The 18,728-nt window shown below is 31.1% G+C and overlaps 1 protein-coding gene across 1 annotated transcript; it reads right to left on the bottom strand.

Annotated features, from left to right (window-relative positions):
• Positions 1–2,465: 2,465 nt before the first annotated feature.
• LOTGIDRAFT_229373 (hypothetical protein) lies at positions 2,466–18,363 on the bottom strand (the record flags this gene model as incomplete). The annotated part of the gene is made up of 16 exons (XM_009063975.1): positions 2,466–2,616; positions 4,680–4,833; positions 6,193–6,312; positions 6,629–6,699; positions 7,071–7,200; positions 7,382–7,546; positions 8,108–8,316; positions 8,692–8,902; positions 9,633–9,820; positions 10,281–10,464; positions 10,808–10,846; positions 11,094–11,341; positions 11,746–11,953; positions 15,020–15,234; positions 16,256–16,436; positions 18,315–18,363. 16 exons carry the CDS (start codon positions 18,361–18,363, stop codon positions 2,466–2,468), a joined length of 2,523 nt encoding a protein of 840 aa, XP_009062223.1.
• Positions 18,364–18,728: the final 365 nt, after the last annotated feature.

Raw genomic sequence — 18,728 nt, 5'->3', positions numbered from 1 at the left:
TGAGTTTTTTCTGTTTTTTAGGGGTTTATTTCTTTGGCTGTTAAATAGAAAGGTACACAAGTTTCCCTATATTCTCGGAAAATATTCAACCCTAATATATCGCAGTTTTGTAAAATTCTTGAGATAATTGCTGATTATCAAATTTCATCACAGCGTTGGTGAAAGAATTAAATCAGAATACATTCAGAGAAAATAATGGTCCTCCATTTCAGAATAATATCATTTCACATGTATTATTTGTCAAACAAACCAGCTTGACTATATCTATTTATGCCATATGGCCCTAATCTTGAATTTTGACTGATTTAGTAAATGTAACTGATTTAGTAAATTTAACTGATTTAGTAAATTTTGACTGATTTAATAAAATGGGACTGATTACTTTGCACATTTTGTCCAATTCTAGACACACAACTGGAGTGTATGGCGTATATATTAGTCTGCTTTCTTCAGTGGAGAGCTATAGGCAAGAGTAGATGTTCTAGAAAATAAGGCCAAAAAAGAAGATTGTAAGAAACCCTGTTTAACTATGTGTATCATTATATTTTTGTTTCAAGAAACAATGTTATGTTGTATGACTTTTTGTATATGATTTTTTCATAGACTTGCTTATTTTGTTTATGTTAATAAGGCTTGCTCAGGTCATTTTTGGATATAAATTTCAATTAACTGACATTGAATTATTAGAGGATTTGATGACTTCTATTCTATTACTTGGTAATATGTACATATCGAAATAAACATGTCTGGATTAAAATATAGAGCTCTTTATCTCTCTTTTGACTTTAAGAGTAGTCTAGTTCTCTTGGATAACACTGCTTCATAAATACTTGCTTGATGATGACAAATCTAAACTTGGCCTTTGCTAATGAATTATTGTAGTTTAAATTCGAGACTGCAGACAATAATGATTTGAACAAGCCTAAAGTAATTTCTTTTTCCTTAGAACTGCATTAAAGTTTGTTACTTGGTTTATTTTTTGATTAATTAATTCCATTTAAGGTCTTGCAAATATATTTATGCCGATATGAAAGTATGAGCAGTGAATTGAACCAAACTTCCTCATGAAGTACTGGAAGTTGTATTGCACACAATACAGTTGTGGCTTGTTTCGGTTACCCTTGCTATTACTTGAAAACAACATAAACTATATTTTTATGTGCTGAAATATCTTAATCTGACCATATTGTTTCTATTTTTTGTACATGTTTGAAAACATCACAGATGTATGAAACTGAAAAGCACAGAGTAATAATCTGTTATGGCTTTGACTTGTGAGTTACAAGGTATATCTACATATTGAATCACTGTTTCATTTCCAGGACCAGGAACAGAAAAATAGAATTTAAAACTACATGTTCAATCATTTTATATATCATGTTGCATTCTGATAACTAAACCAAACTTTAATGCAGTTTAGTTTTTTGTTTGTTTATTTATTTACTGCATATGGAAGAACAAAATCTCTTCCTAAATTATTTATGGGCTTTGAAAGGCATTTCTTATCATCAAAACAATATTTACTACTTTACTCAGACTTTTTGTTGAATTAAGGAATTAGTATTTTAATCTTAAGTTAAGTTTTGAAAATTGTACAAACTAAAAAATCAAAATGATGAAAATAGGACTTGTTGTTTAGAATTATTTTAATTTGAAGGTTATTAGATAGAAATATTAGTCAAATCTTTTAAAATTTGTAACAATATTGCAATATAAAGAGAAAAACACACTGATTGAATCCATGTTTTTTCAGAAAGAATAATTGACATTATTTTGTTGACTATGGTACGAAATGCTTTTCAATTGTCCCCATCTTGTAATAAACTATATAGAGTGTGAAAGGACCGTGCTGGCACGATCTGATATATCATGTATATTCTGTTATTAATATATTAATATTATAGGATATATTTTTATCATTACTTTGTTACATATCTTCATATAAATATATATATTCTAAATTGTCAAAGAACTAATATGGAGTATTGAAAAAAGGGCACGTTAAAGCTAATGTAATGCACTATCAAGATATTGTATTACTTGTAATAAATCTTTGCTTTTTATAGTTATCTGTGTTTTTTTTTGTTTAGTCTACATCTGTGATTATGATTACTAGTAATGTAATTTGATAATTTGTCCTGGGATTAGAATTACTTGTCAGGCAATTGTGATAATTAGTTATGTGATTAGGATTACAAGTCCTGTGATCATGATTACTCATCATGGGAAGTCGTGTGATTTTGATAACTGGCCCTGTGGTTATAATTACTAGTCCTGTGATCGTGATTACTAGTTATGGGATTGGGATTATTAGCCCTGTGATTATGATTACTAGTAATGTAATTTTATTGTTTTGGGATTAGAATTGCTTGTCAGGTAATTGTGATTACTAGTTCTGAAATTACGTTAACTAGTCGTGTTTTTTATTACTCACCAACTGATTATTGGTCCTGCGAATATAATTACTAGTCTTGATCGTGATTACTAGTCCTGTGATTGTGATTACTGATCATGGGAATGTGATTACTAGTCCTGTGATTGTGATTACTCATCATGGGAATGTGATTACTAGTCCTGTGATTAGAATTACTAGACCTGTGAGTAGAATTACTATTCCTGTTTGTAAAGAAATTTCAAATGAAAAAAACACATATAATTTTAATAATTTTTTCAACCATCATTTTTACACATTTACAATTAAAAAAGTTCATTCTCTATATCATTCATTCCCTACAAAATAAATATGAAGCAACTTATAAAAAAAATGGCAGTTATCTTTGGGAGAATATAACATGAAAATCATGAATGAATACCAAGATATTTCCAAATATCACATTAAAAACAACAAATGGATATTGCTAAATAGAAAAAATCATGTAAAAACCAAGCTTACCATTCAAAGTAAATTTACGTCCAACTAGACAAGATTGAAGTCATGTTTTTCAGCCATAGAAAAACACAATTTGGATAAGAGCTCTTCAAAGGGTGCAAAATAATCATTAGCATTAACAGCAGGCTAGAAGCCAGACTTGATTGTTTGGAGGGGCAAGTAACCTGAGGGGCAATGGTGTTTAGTTGCAGTTATGATATTGGTGGGTTGTCAGAATTTTTTAAGGGGGGGTAATTCACTTTTCCATCAGCTGATAATCAGGTCTGTAGATACAGATAAACAGGAGAGATCAGCATGAAGACATTTGAGATATTGTGTCACAGTGCTTCTACCATTTTTTCTATTTAAGACTCAAACCATGAGGTGCATTCTATTTCTAGGCCTTTCATAGACTAACTTATATTTTCATAGAGGGCTGAGCATGTTTCCAGCTAAATTAAAACTTCTAAAAGTATGAAAAATTCAGGACTTATATATTGGGTATATAATACTAATGGTAAACCACTAATAAAACAGAAATTTGTTAAGAAATGGGTTTGTTATATAGATGAAACAACTTAAGTTAAAATATTTTCTCCTATCATTTTATCCTAAGAGTTATCTATAAGCACTTTTTGTTCCCAGTGTAAAGTCTCTGAGGCTAATACATGAATAAAACAAGGGCCCCTTTCTCAAAAAATTTTAACATATGAATTTCACACTTTCGATACAATTTCTACATAATATTTTAAGAAATGCAGGACATGATAGTGAATTCATCATTATTTTATACATGGTATAATTTATAAAAATCTTATAACAATAACAATTAGACATATAAATAACATACTAAAAACATGCACTGATCTTTATCATTTCAGATCTCTAACTTTCATATATTATTATGATTATCTTCTTAAACAATAATAAATTATCATCCATGATTTTCATTATAAGCAATAGATGTTAAGCACTGTAAATAACATAATAATTAATGTATATTAATAATCTTAAACTTATCTTTATCTAAGTTTACGTTTTATATTTAAAACAAATGTTCAACATTTCAGATATTTCATTTCATGTTATTTTCGCATCATCCACGGAAACACCATGAAACAAAAATATCTGTATTTTAATCAAATGACTGATTCAACACATTCAAAAACACTGATAATATAAGCATGAATAGTCACTTCCATGATGAAAACACAAATTCATCAAAAATGAATACAATCATGTACATTTGGCAAATAAATTTTTCACTTCAATAGTCTAAAAGTAAAGGTGACTTCGTAACACATAAAATGATAAAATGGTCTAAATAAAAGTGTCCACATTTTGTTGCTTGTCATATTGAAAAGATCCTCTATGAGTTTTTTCTATGAAAGATCATTGAAATAAATGTCACTGGTGATGCCATGAACACAATGGAAACTTGAGAACACATGAATCTTGTATACATTTGTTAAAACTCATGCTGCCAATTTAAACACTTCAACACTTTTAGAACAAGTTGTTATCAGAGATTCAAAAAATATGAATGCATTCAAGTGTGAATCTAAATGCACGATTTTGCATTTGATAAGGAAAAATCATTCAAAGTTTTGTAATTCTAAAACAAAATACTTGAACATCAGGGGACACAATTATAAATCTCTGATAACAAGCTTGAAGTCTAAAGGGTTAAAGGAACTAAACACATAAACATTAAACCATAGAGACTTTTTGACATCGCGGACTCCCAGTTTTATTTTCTTCCATTAATAGTCTATCAGTAGTATTACAACCAGAGGGCGCTGACACATACCGAACTTCCACATGATCGTGATCATCTGGCGGTGGTTCATTACGGAATTTACGTCTATGATAAAAACCACAAATTAATAATATTATACAGAAAAATGAAGATATTGAGGTTCCTATAGCGATGTGTAAAATTTGGATTCCAGCTGCAACAGGACCTGAAAGATATATTTATTATTGTAAAGACATTTTAATCAATAAAGAAATAAAGTAAATATTTTTGGATGTCAAAAAGTATAGTCAAGCAATGATAATTGTTCACATTACGAGACTGTTTAAAACATAAACCAAACTGTTCTCTTAATAGTGAGCCAATCTGGCTTCCACTCATTTATAAAACAAAATAAACTCATTTTATTGTCGATTTTCTGATTCATACAAATACAATGTATAGGGGAGATAATAATTTTGATCAATTTCTTCCATTCTAATGTCATAATAACTACAATGTTAGTTTTAACATAAAATTTTCATAAATGAAACCAAATGTGACTATCAATTAGTAAAAGCTAACAAACAGGATGGTGAATTTTTTACAGACTATTTCATCATTGTCACTGTTCATTACATGCTTCAATCTTTTGAGAGACAGGGCATGCTCAGGCTAAAAATATAATTTGACACTTTATTTTATACATCAAATATCTCTCACTTCAGCCATTCTTCAATCTATCAACTGTGAACTTTTTAGTTGTGTCCACATACTTGAGCTGATATTTTAGTTCCACTACAATTGTGACTGATTGAATTATCACTAGCAAGGCAGGGCAAGCCGAATTATAAGCCCAACATCTTTGATTACTGTTGCAAGATATACTAAGTTTTTAAGGAGGGAAGGCAAAACAACACATGCAGCAGGTAACAGACAATGTACATGCAGGCGAATTCCATGCCTCATTCCCCCTTACCTTTACATTTAGGCAAATAAAAACATGAAAATGTGCAGAAACACAAAATATACAGAAAGCGTAACTTTAATATAGGGGGCACCACCTGTAGAAATGTAAAACATAAAAACATAAAATATCTAAAGTGTTTTATAAATATAAATTGTGCTGACGAATAAATATTAAATCAATTTTTTATTTAAAGAAAGATACAAACATTAATATAAACATACAAAGATTGTCAACAATAGAAATTTAAAAATTCTGTAAAATATTGAGTAAACAATTCACTTTCAAAAATATTATCTACAAATTTCACTTATTGTCTAGTGAACCAGGATAACGTTTTAGTTGGTTCTAATGAAATTCTCTACATAAAAACTTCATAACTTTGGTCATTTTATACTATATTGTAACCAATATCTAAAGGTTTTTTACACAGGCAACTTTCGTCAAAATTTTGAACATGTTGAAGTTAGGTGTTATTTCTATTACTGCAAGTAAATATAAGACTTTCAAGACTATTTCAAAGCTTTTTTCATACCAAAATAAGGCTGTGGAAAATTTCATAATTTGAAAGTGAATCATTTAATACATGATATAAATATGAACTAATAGAATACTACTTACATTCTGTTACTTCATCAGAGTTATCTCCCCCACCACAGTTTGGTAAATCATTACACGATAACGTTGATGATATACAATGTTTATTAGATTTACATTTAAAACCAAAACAACTACTAGATTCTGAAATATAGAAAACCACAAGATATTGTTAACAACTACTATTATATATCAAATTCTACATTTTCAATAAAATAACTACAAGGCAAAATATTATCTTAAGTTGAATAGTCTCAGTCATTTCAATGCGAATCTGGAACTTTATAGTCATGTAGTGCATAAGGTGGAATGAAAGATTGGCTTATGTGTATCACATTTCGAAAAAAAAAATTTCGTCTGTCAGAAGAATCCACAGTTAATAATATTAAAATTGTAATTTGTTCAGAGATATTAATGAAGAGTTGGTCACAATATATATAAATATGTAATATCAACTTACCCCCTGAATAAATTTCTGTCCAAGACAGTTTAAAACCCTGACCACCTAGGGCTTTCTGTGAACTAATAAAACTGAAATATACATATACCATGTAATTATAAATATCTTAGCTAGATTTTATAGATGATATAAAATATTAATCAAATCTTATAGAATAATATACCCTATTCCACTTCTTACACAATCACAAATAAAAAATAAATGTAAGGCACAAAAATCCACTTATATTCATTCATAATGACTTAATTTTCCATGATCATATCTACAAATTAAGCCTTGGCCTCAAACTTTGTTCTTGATTATTTACATCCTTATTTGCAGTTATCCAGTACTATTGTTGATGAGTAGAAAATTTTGCAATTCATCTGAGTGATCTATATATTTCATACATTGTTTAATTTGACCCAATATCTATATTTTAGAAGAGATGAGCTATACTGACCTAATTTTAATGACATCTTTATGAGAAATATTTACAAAGTTAGAATCAGCACTACCACACATTTCTATATGAGGTTGGAGAGAATTTTCTTCTAGATATATTCTAACAGCAGTATTTGAACAACCATCAGCTGAAATATAACACAGATATAGAAGATGCAGCACAGTCAAGATATTTCTATGTAGAGCAGTAGAGTACATGTATTCTTTATCACTTTAATGGTTCAAACTAAGGGTTCACATCTCCTGGTTAATATTGACAGTTTTATAATTGATTGTTGATGGTTGAAGGTACTAACATAGAAGACCTACCTGATTTCTCTATATTGAAATAAGCAGGTTGTATCATTATTCTATTATGTTTTTTACTAGCTCTGATCTCCCATTCACAATATGTATTAGCTTTATATTTCCGAGGATAGTTTGGACTTTCTATAACTCCTCCTGTTCCAGGACTCTGGATTATTCTTCCACATTCTGCAGGGAAAAAACATTCAAGCATATTATAGAGTCTTAAAAACCAGCTGCATCATAAGATCTGTCGGTTGTAGTTGACATAAGTGAAAAGATTGGACTGCTACTAGCGACTGAAAGGTTCCCACTGCTAAGAGCAACTGACAACAACTGCAATTTTGAAGTCATCAATTCCCTTTATTGTCCCAAATGCTGATAGTTGCTGGCAGTCCTGATGCTTTCAGATTCTACCAGATGTGAGTTGGACTGGACTTTCTCTTCAACAGATTGCCTTTGTCATAAATTGTAGTAATGAGTGAACTGCTTGTATTGCCATCTGGTTCTAAACAATAATCACTATCAATCATGATGGAGAAACATTAGGAAACTAATTCTTACGCAACATTTATGGATAAACATTGTGGTTTTATTGTAAACTACTCATGAAGTTATCTTTCCCCATATTACCTGATGATGACAATGTTGAAACAACGTGTAAAATAAAACAATAATACGCTCTGTTATTTAATTAGAAAACTTATTTCTATAACGCCCCCAATAAAAGATAATGAAAATAACACCTACTTGTGTTCATATCTACACCTTTCACAAATTGAAATGTGGCTTTAAATCCCATGGTGTTTTCTTGTGAATCAGAATGGAATTTCATTTTAACAACTCGGTGAGATAGTAGAGGTCCAGGGTAATTATTAGCACAATATTTCCCAACCACTGTAAAATTATTACGAATATCTGTTTCTTCTGATATCTCTACAAAATCTGTATTCAGACACCTGGAAATGAACGAAAATAGAATCATTACATGGCGTTATCATACAGAGTGCAAAGATGGAAACCAGTAAACCAGTGCCTATAGTATGGCCTATAACCCATGGAAGTTCAGTAGTTCATCCAATCCAAATTCCCATTTTTTTACCCATGAGGAGTTCAAACAATGGCTAATGTAGTCCTCCGCAGATCATTTGGACTGATTGGTTCTTGTTGGAACACTGGTTTCTCGCCCCTGCCAAATGACAAAATACATCTTGTTTCGACCAATGCCTTGGATCCTATTCTATATAGCAATGAACTATGTTGACTAACACATTTCTTTTCAAAATTTTGCCTCAGATACTGTGCATTATCAATTGAGTATTAACTGTCCTTACTGTGTAGAATCTGTGGCTGGTAAACTGAAGACATCAAATGATATTAAAACTTTCCAATCATCCTCTGGTCGGAATATATAAACACATTCTAAATCTTCTGGATAGTGTCCTGGATAACGGGGGGAGTTAAAACTACCAGCCTTCTGTTTACTACTGGTATATAAATAGCTACATTGTCCTTCAGCAATCGGTAATCCTGATATGGCATAATCTGAAAGACCACAAGAATACATTTTACTACATGCCTTTGTCTTATTAGACCATAATTGGTATGTTTAACATTCTTGCAAAGTCAGAAATGAATTGAAATAGGGTGAGGCTTCTTGACAATTCTATGGCCCTTACATGGTCTCCTTAGCTCATGATTCATTAGCCACGTTAAGACAACCACAATGGGCCAAGTCCCGCAAGAAGAGGTGGTCCTAGTCCAGACCGAGTACTGCACAGCTAAATATCAGTGCAGTGTAATGAGCCTCTGGGACGAGCCCAGTAAACCAGGAAAAGTGCGCATGTGCAATAATGACATTGACCCTATGACATGTAATGTTGTAATAGAATATATTAATATGGCTTGTGCCGCCGATAGTCACGAAAACATAAGTTTATATTTCTTTGTGTCTCAAAAACAAAATTAAAGATTTTTAAAAATCATTTACTTTGTGAACATGAAAAAATTAATCACGACTTCAAAATCATCGCCTTATTTATGGTTGCCGGCATTTTGAATGGTCACTTTTTTTCGGCTCCACTGACTGGATAGCAAGTGTATACTTGATAACTCACCTTTCTGGCCCAGTGAAAACAGCGCAGTGCCAACCTGGCTGAGTCGGGACCGAGTACGCTTCACTTCAAGCGGGCCAATTTTTATGGCAGTGTAAACGGGCTATAGAAATACCACTATTGAGATATCCTTAACGTAGATAAATATACAGAAAGCTTACCAGTTACAAATTGATATCTGGCAAAGAATCGTCCACCACGTACAGCACCATGTGTATTTAATGTTAATACTAATCGTGGACCAGTAGAACTTAATGCTGGTGGTAATAATGATCCACAGAACTTCTCTTTTACTTCTCCCTTACCATATCTTCTATCATCATTTAATCCTACATACCCTATCATACAGCTGAAAATATATACATTGTACATACATGTAGCTAAAATCAATATGTTATACACCGTAGGGATTAAGCTTGTATTTTCACAACAGACCTCATTTCACACAAAAAAAACATTAATCAATGACTGGTGACTGGTTTTAGACATTCCATGCATCAAAAACACTCATTGTAACTCCAAGAATACTTAGAGTCACTTAGTATCCTTTTTCAGACATCTGAAGTTCAGAACCTTCCAATACTTGTTATTTGAGAAATATATGACATGAATCATAATATTACTTTTTACAAGTCCTGTAGGCCCATGAATACTAAGAGCCACATTTTATATATATAAATAATCTATATATATATAGAGAAATTTTTTCTACAATTTATCATAGAAAAACTTTTCTGATGAACAATTAGTTATGAAGATTCTCTGAAACAATTTAATAAATTGAGTAACATATTCAGTATGGTACTTACTAAGGCATGTTGCCAGGAATATTAAAATCAAAGAAAGAAATCCTGGCTTTTTCTAGATTCTGTCTGTCCATTAGACCATCTAAATAATACCGACAGGTGACATTCTGTGGAAAGGCTTCTGGGTAATTTGGTGATGATATTGTACCATTCGATTCTTTTCGACTTAATATTCGTTGATCACATTCTGAAAAAAGAAAATATTTGTAGTAGTCTTTCAAATAATAGATTTGTGTCCCTTTTACCTAGCTTGGAAACCAACTAAAGTGTACCAAATAGAAATGCATATAACCATAAATGTCACTGTGGCAAAAACTTCTAATAATTTACTAACAAGCCTTTCCATAAAACGCTTCATTTTAGTTGAATTACCAAAAACCACAGATGGCCGCCAATTAGAATGATCTCTGCGTTTCTGATACACATTAAAGTTTAGAAAACCTCTTTAAAATTGCTTTACTAGATGTTTAATAAAATCATATATCTGAAGATAAACCGGGTTCTGATAAAAAAAAAAATGATCTACCTACCTGTACCTAATATATGTTCTGCATCTTTTTCTATAAAATCTAAAATAAACAGGTAACAAATTCATGATATATTATAATGGCATTTCCATGCAGATGTTTAGGTCAAACATAGTCAAAATTATTATTGTGGAACCAAGAGGAATATCTCAGTCAGAGGCTCGTCAGATTGTAATCGCCTTGGATATGAGATGTCTTGGAGTTGTCACCTCTTTAAGGTAAGAAGAATCTGAATTCAGGGTTAGTGATTTCAGGAGTCACTTTTACAATAAGAACACAACATACATACCTAAATTAACAAATTTATCACTAAATTCATAAGTTATATTAAAACCTCTTCTATCAAAACTAAAGTCTGCCTCCGCCTCAAGTGGCGCTTTCCCGAACTCTAGCCGACCTTGACTGGTCACAAATTCTAAATGTAACGCTTCACTAGTAGAATATAAAGTCGTTTTATTATATTTGCCACAAAATGTTCCTATTTCTGGAGAATCACTAGTATAACCATCATAAATCTTTAAATAATCAAACGGACAACTGAAAAATAATTCGTTATTTAATGATTTTTGGTGTAAAATAGAAATTCACTGCAGAATTGCATGAAAAACAATTTTCAATGATTCAATTTAAGGCCTATTTTTCTTCTTATGAATTTTGTAATGCAGATGGGCTAAGAAAAGGAGTGCTATCTGAAGACTGATATTGGATCTGTCACAGAAAGCAACAGATAAGACCCAGATCTATTGCCCATGGCAACTATTCCACAAGACATCACTGACGATGGAAACTGGGTTGAAGGTGTTAATTTGAAGGACCTTTCTAAACAAATGCAAGTAAAGAATCTTGATCAGTAAGCAAGACTTTGAAACTCCAAGTCAAGGCAATGGAAACATCCCCCTTTGGTTAGCATTCAAAGTTACTTAGCAACAAAATTTACTTACTATTCATCTCCATGGAATAAAGAAAAATCCACAAAAGTTAGTTTTAACCTTTGTCCAGGTTTTCCATGGAATTTATAATAACAGAACAAGTTATCTGGATACATTCCAGGATACGTTGGAGAAATGATGTATCCTTTAGTCCGAGATTCACTACGCACTGTGTATCCACAAGACATTGGTGGCGCTAATGTTCCTATATCATACACAGCTGAAATATAAAATAATTATCGTATTAGTTGATAATACAACCTGAAAATAATATCTATACTAGTTCTGTGTATTAACCAAACCAAAATATGTCTTTGTTATTCCAAGCATAGACTTGTTATCAATACTTGTAAGGGTATACTATTTTTTAAACTCTTTTGCTACAATATAAAAATTCTTCTATCAAACACGTCTCCTTAAACTGGAATTGCTCACATTTTGAATGGTCTTCACATGGTCTTAATGGTTAGCATTTTGTAACTCTGAACAGTAAAATTCAGAATGAGAAATAATAACAACATAATAAATGATATAACACTTAAATATAAATGTCTAGTCAAAACCACGTTTGGTACTGAATGGGATAAATTTAACAAGTTCTAAACTGTAACTAAAACTAATTTCAATCAAACTACAGCATGCTCAACCTATACTTTTAAACAGGGATCTGTTTACATTAAAACAGGCTATAAGTGATGCTTCAACAAACTAAACTAGGAGGTATTCTACCTTTTTTCACAATGCAAGATATTATCATTAATTTGACAATGCTCTGTTCTATAAAACTATAACTTGCCAAACATAAGTTCTATTCTAACAAAACATACAATTAAGTGTAAAACTCTCATGCTAAAATTACTTCCAATATAGTTTGGGTTTAACAACATTTAAAAATAATTTTTTTTCCTAAAACATCAAGCCTTTCATTTCTTTGTTGTTTTATTAATCAAAATTAGAAAGAAAAAAAGCTTTCTGGCTCTAATCTATAGTTATCATCTATCTGTAATCCATAGTGTTGGAAATTCTCAACAGTTACATTCGATGTTTGTTCAAGGAAACTCATTACACATGTAAATATGTGAGTATATTGTCTACACAATAAGACTTTCTTTGCCATTGTTTTAGTATCCTTTGGTGAATTTATGTTTATCAAATATAGCACAAACTATTATAAAACAAAAGGTATAATATATATATCATTCAGAAAAGGGCAACTAAATACACTTAAAGTTTTGTTTTTTTTTCAAAGTTAATAAAGCCACAAAACTATACATTATAATAACAAAATGAATCTAAAAATAATAACACCTATAAATAAAATACATGTGAGATACATAATCAAATCAAAATAATACATTGAGTTTATCTGCAAGTTGGTTTGAGCCTATGCAAAAAATTTTCTAAATATTCTTCTTTAAACTCAAAACTCATTAACTCTAAAATCAGTCATTGAGTTCCTACAAATTTAAGAATTCACATGCAAGGCTAAAGGATTGGGCACAATCTGGAAATACAACCACTAGCAAACAAATTCTATATAGCAATTAGCAAAAGTTTAATTAATTTTAATTGTTCCAAATTGATTAAAGCTAGACCGAAGTTAGAAAAAAAAGAAAGAACAGAAAGTCCAATGGGAAAGAAAAGGGGACATAACTCGAAAAAGTACCAAGACGGAAATTCTATACTTACACTCACTTACGCCAACATCTTAAAAATGATTGGATAGAAAAATAGATAGGAAATAGATATTTGCATAATTTGAAAATTCAAAAAGAAATTTGAATAAAAAAAAAAGTTTTTCAGAAAACTGCAGATGCAAACAAACAATGCTTTTGAACTTCTAAAAAATTAAAACAAAACTAGAAATTTGATTTGCAAGAATTGCACAGAAAATGTTTAAAAAATCAAGCATTGCGGCAAATTAAAAAAAAAAATCAATATCTTGTATATCAGAATCAAAGTTAAATATTCAAAACTTGCTTATATCATATATATTACATCTTGAATATACTGAATATATGGGTTTTTAAATATTGGGGGGTAAAATGGGATATAATTTTCACCAAAGCATAATATAGGTTACCAAGACCAGAGGGTAGGGCAGTTAGTATTAGTACACAGCCAACTGTGTTGAATGTTCTTCTTCATCCAAAGAAATGATCAGTCAGGGCATTGAAGACAACACCAAGGAGAATTTCCTGGGATATCAGCATGAGCCTAATCTTTTTATCTTTAACTGTTACTGGAGATCAAGTACTTCCTCAATCCAAAGGACTGTAAGCTATCTCAATGTAAACTTCCTCTGCCTGCATCAATGACTTTGAGAACCATAGAGTGAATATATTTACGTTGGATCATGCTCCAGACCCCCATGTTGGCGAGCAAGTATCTACCCCACTCTTTTATAATTAACAACAAATATATCAATATCTGTCAATGATTTTGTGTGATTTGTCTTTGAATGAAGAGAAGAACATTCAACATTTCCCTGATATTATAAAATGGACAGGTAAAACAAGTCTACTAGGTTATTAGTTGATTATTATACATCAATATAATTATGATGCAGATTATAGAGGTCAAAGGTCATTAGAGGTAGTTTAATTGTTAAAGTAAGGGTTTAATACAATGTCTCCATTTGCAACGACAATACATTTTTTGAAGTAAAGAAGATAGACGAATCCACATTTTACAACAACATCGGTTACTGTTCTGAGAATACTTTCTTCCAGTGGATTCTTACTGGAAACATTTTATGACAATATATATTCTCAAGTATCTTGTCTACCAGCTGTGGCCTTATTCTCGAAAAATTTAATTCAGATAAAATCCAGACTTAAAGAAATTGAATAATCTGATTAGATAAAAAAACAGAACTTAATATCAATTGACTAATCAAATGAGTGTATCATAGAAATCATCTGAAGTCAAGTTTTCGAGAATGAGGCCCTGAATTAGCCGTGAGAAGAATCTTGTGATCTGAATATTCTACAGACTATCTGTACCCATTTACCCTGCCTGACAGTGAAGTCCATTTTCTCATAATATTGTTTTTCCTACCCTTAAAAATCATCATCTTAAACCAATGTGAATTGAAAGACAAATTCTATAGCTTGTAAGACCTTGTTATCAGCTTTCAAAAAGGACCAATAGGCTTGAATATGGCTCTTCGAGAAAAGCAAAAGACCACTCACCAATAAAATTGTTAATGACCCCATTCTTTATAGCAAGTTAAAGCACCTCTAATGACACAAAACCAAACAAAATGTAAAACTTTCATACTTACATGCATCAAAGAATTCATAAGTTCCATTGAATCCTTTATAATTTTTACTGGCGTCGGAAAAAAATGACAACACTAACACATTGTTTCGCGACACTATTAATTTTGGTAAACTGTCACTAAGTTCCCCACAGAAACGACCCGTTAATTCGGCCTCTAGTAAATCTTCTGAATGAAATGTTAATTGTGAAAAAATATCTAAATAATCATGGTCACAACTGAAATGGAAAGAAAAAAATTACGTATTATGTTTTGTTTGAAAAATTTAATGAAATGGACATTAACGCCACCTGTATTTTCTAATAGTAGACAGTAGACAATAACCTGTAAGTGTGCAATAGAGCAAATTAAAACCAGAAAGCAGCTTCTATGCATCTTTTCTTTTTAAAGTACAAATTTTGAGTATAAGGCGTACTGTAAAAGGAAAAAGAAGTTTCTGAAAAAAATTCTTGACTTTTCATTGGAAATAAAACATAGAGAGAGAAAGATTCCAGCATAATAAGGTATCCAACACATTAATTGGCCTAAAAAAACTTGAGTAATATTCCCAAACCAAGTTCAAAAACGATAATTAATTTCCTTTCTTCTCTGTCAGTCCATGATTAAAGAATCTGCTTTCTAGTTTTTATGTTCTTTCAGCTTTTTTTCTTTCAAAAAACTGCAAGTTTTGTGGAGATTAAAGAGTTAATTATTTTTAGTTTCTAAAATAGGATCTGAATAGCTTTATGTCATGGTGACTTTTTGAGCTTAGTGTTAATTATCCCTTTATCTTTCATCAATTTTTTTATGCTTACTAGAGATAAGTCATTTGGCTTCATGATGCAGGTGCTCTAAAACACTTGTCATTGATTATGCAGTTTGATTTTTTCACCACTGCTACTTTTATTATCTTTTCAAAGACAAAGCAATTACAGTGAACCTCTTATCCTGTCAGATGCGATCGACAGAGCCTAGTCTTTACGACAAATAAGTAAAGTGTCAGGCAAAATTGTATTCAAAAAAAAAATATGAATAAAAAAAGGTTTTATTATAGAATTGGGGCTGAAAAATTACTATCAATTTAGATTATATGGGTTGAATTAATGAAGAGCAACAGAAGCAACCATATTTTACAATAGTGAAGGATCCTGTCTACCAGCTTTTTCTAGGTTAAACTTCTGAGCATTGATCTTTCCTAGATTATCCATACTTAGTTTCAGCCAGGAAGAGAAGAATAACTAATATTAACAGTATACTTACATGGGTGATCTCCCTTGAATACTAAACTGTGAAAATTTGATACGAATTCTCTCATTCTCTCGCCCCACAAATTTATATGTACAATGAACACTGTTGGGGTAATGATTAGGCCAGCCTGGTGACTGAAATGACCCGTTCTTTGATGCATTTTTATATTCACTGGATATGATATGCTCACAAACTGAAAAGATAAAATAAAACATACAATTTATTAATACTGACAGACAAGCATGAAACAGTTAGTTTAAAATATATTTGGTTAGTTAATAAAACAAAAATGTCAATCACTTTTAATTCAGAAATAAAAAATTATGTGACACATTGTTGGTTGGTTTCATAAGTTGCTAGCAGGAAATTCAAGAGCATGTAGTTATATGAATGTAAATGTATTATGGTAGGTTTTATAGTTTGCTATATGATGATGATATGTGAGGTACCCAGTGACAGAACAGAACGATGCTTAAGGAACATGGTGACAGAAAGGCAAGGAACATGGTGACAGAAAGGCATGGAACATGGTGACAGAAAGGTATGGAACATGGTGACAGAAAGGCAAGGAACCTGACAGAAAGGCAAGGAACCTGACAGAAAGGCAAGGAACATGGTGACAGAAAGGCAAGGAACATGGTGACAGAAAGGCAAGGAACCTGACAGAAAGGCATCAGCTGTTTCTGCAAGCTTTGCTAATAACAACCTTCATTTTTTTAGTGGAGCTGTAATCTATATAATGTTTTGCAAATATATGTAACTTTATTGTTTACTGATAGTATTCTTAAGATGTTAAATGATAGGTGTATGAAACCATCTTATTAACTATTCTGTTGATAAAAATTCTCTCTTTGAAACAAATTTTACCAATTAGGTGTGACACATTCCCTCAAATGTCAAAATATCAAATTGAAAAGTTCATAATTTGTCTTAAAAGTGTCAATTTTCTAAATTTAGGTTATTTGACCTTTCAGGCAAGTCTGACCTTCAAAAAACATGTTATTCAAATTACATATTGTTCAATTATGTCACTTACTGAAAGTGAATCCTCCCACAAAAAATAGATCACAATTCAAATTAAATTCGACAGAAAGAAGTCAACTATAAAGGGTGGTGCTCTTGTCTATTAGATTTACTTGTCCTGAACAGTAACATGTCCATTTACAGCAAATGTTGACATGTAAACTAAAATGGTTAACTCATTAACAGCAAAACACTGTGGAGTTAGCCTTATTTAATTGTTACTTGTCTTTTTTAAGAGTCAAAAGAAGACTTTCAGCCCATGTCTTAAGATTGTTTAAGTGCAATATAATACATCCACACTAATCATATAAACTAACATGGAGAGTTTGGGCTTAGCTTTCTATACATGGTAACGTAGGCCCACAAACAGGCTTATCTTACAATGTGACACAATCATAACACTTTACACACTTAGGATTTTCAATATGTTTTGCTTAAATATTTAACAGAGAACAAGAGGAATTGCTCATTGCTATTCTATTTTTTGTGTAGAATGGCTCCATATTTTGAAGCTTTCTAGAATAGTTCAAATGGAATAAGATTTTAAAAACAAAATTTGGTACAAAATCAGTATATTGAAATGCTGAAAGCAACATCTTAGAATGAAAAGACAAGTGTCTTTTGAACTTATAGGATGTTGGTGGAAAACTGAATGACACAAAATTGGCAGCTATCAGTAGGTTTGTTAAAATAATAGAAATTTAAGAAGTTATTCAAACATGAATCAATTTTGTTCTAAATGTAACTAAAAAATTGTTACATGTTAAGTTTCAAATTCAAAAATGTCTACACAATTATTTTTTTTATCTCACCAAGTTTTTTTTCATTTAACAAATTCTTTACAGTGCCAAAAATATCAACAAGAATCTTTACATAAAAGACAAAAATAAACACAAAATGTATTTTAATCTTTTGAAAATAAATGTTTGTAAGAAATTTGTTGAAGTGCACTAAGTAGATTCTTTTTTTACCTACAGCAGTCTTGTAATCTGAACTTGATGGATTGTAAAGAGTATTTGAGAGCATAGAAAGGATTTCCATAACTTACATTGGCTTGACTTCATTGGAAATGAAATGGAATGAGAGTTTTCAGTCATACTTTTCTGGACCTAATTGAGCTAATGAAGACGGGCAATGTCATGCTGTATGCAACGAGGACCACTTTGTCAAGACAGCAGCGGGATCTTTAATATACATAACCTGTAGCGCAACTGTCTTAACATAACAACAAGGGGAAACTGGGTTTAAAATTTGAAGATATATCTCCACCTATTATTAGGTAGTGTCAGAAATAAGCACTCTGACAGAGTTTTCCAATTATACATCTTAACTTGATTTAATGAGAAAATATTCACTTCAGTCTGGTCTTTAATTTTGTGAGGTACACCTTATCTGATGTCCCAGGTTCTTGATAAAATTTTGAATCTCAGAATGCAAGAAGTCGTAGTCTCAGACTAGAATT

This window comes from Lottia gigantea (assembly GCF_000327385.1).
Source record: "Lottia gigantea unplaced genomic scaffold LOTGIsca_6, whole genome shotgun sequence".
Classification (NCBI taxonomy): Eukaryota; Metazoa; Mollusca; class Gastropoda; family Lottiidae; genus Lottia; species Lottia gigantea.
The sequence above is the reverse complement of the archived record's forward strand: the minus strand, read 5'-3'. Positions and strand labels throughout refer to the sequence as shown.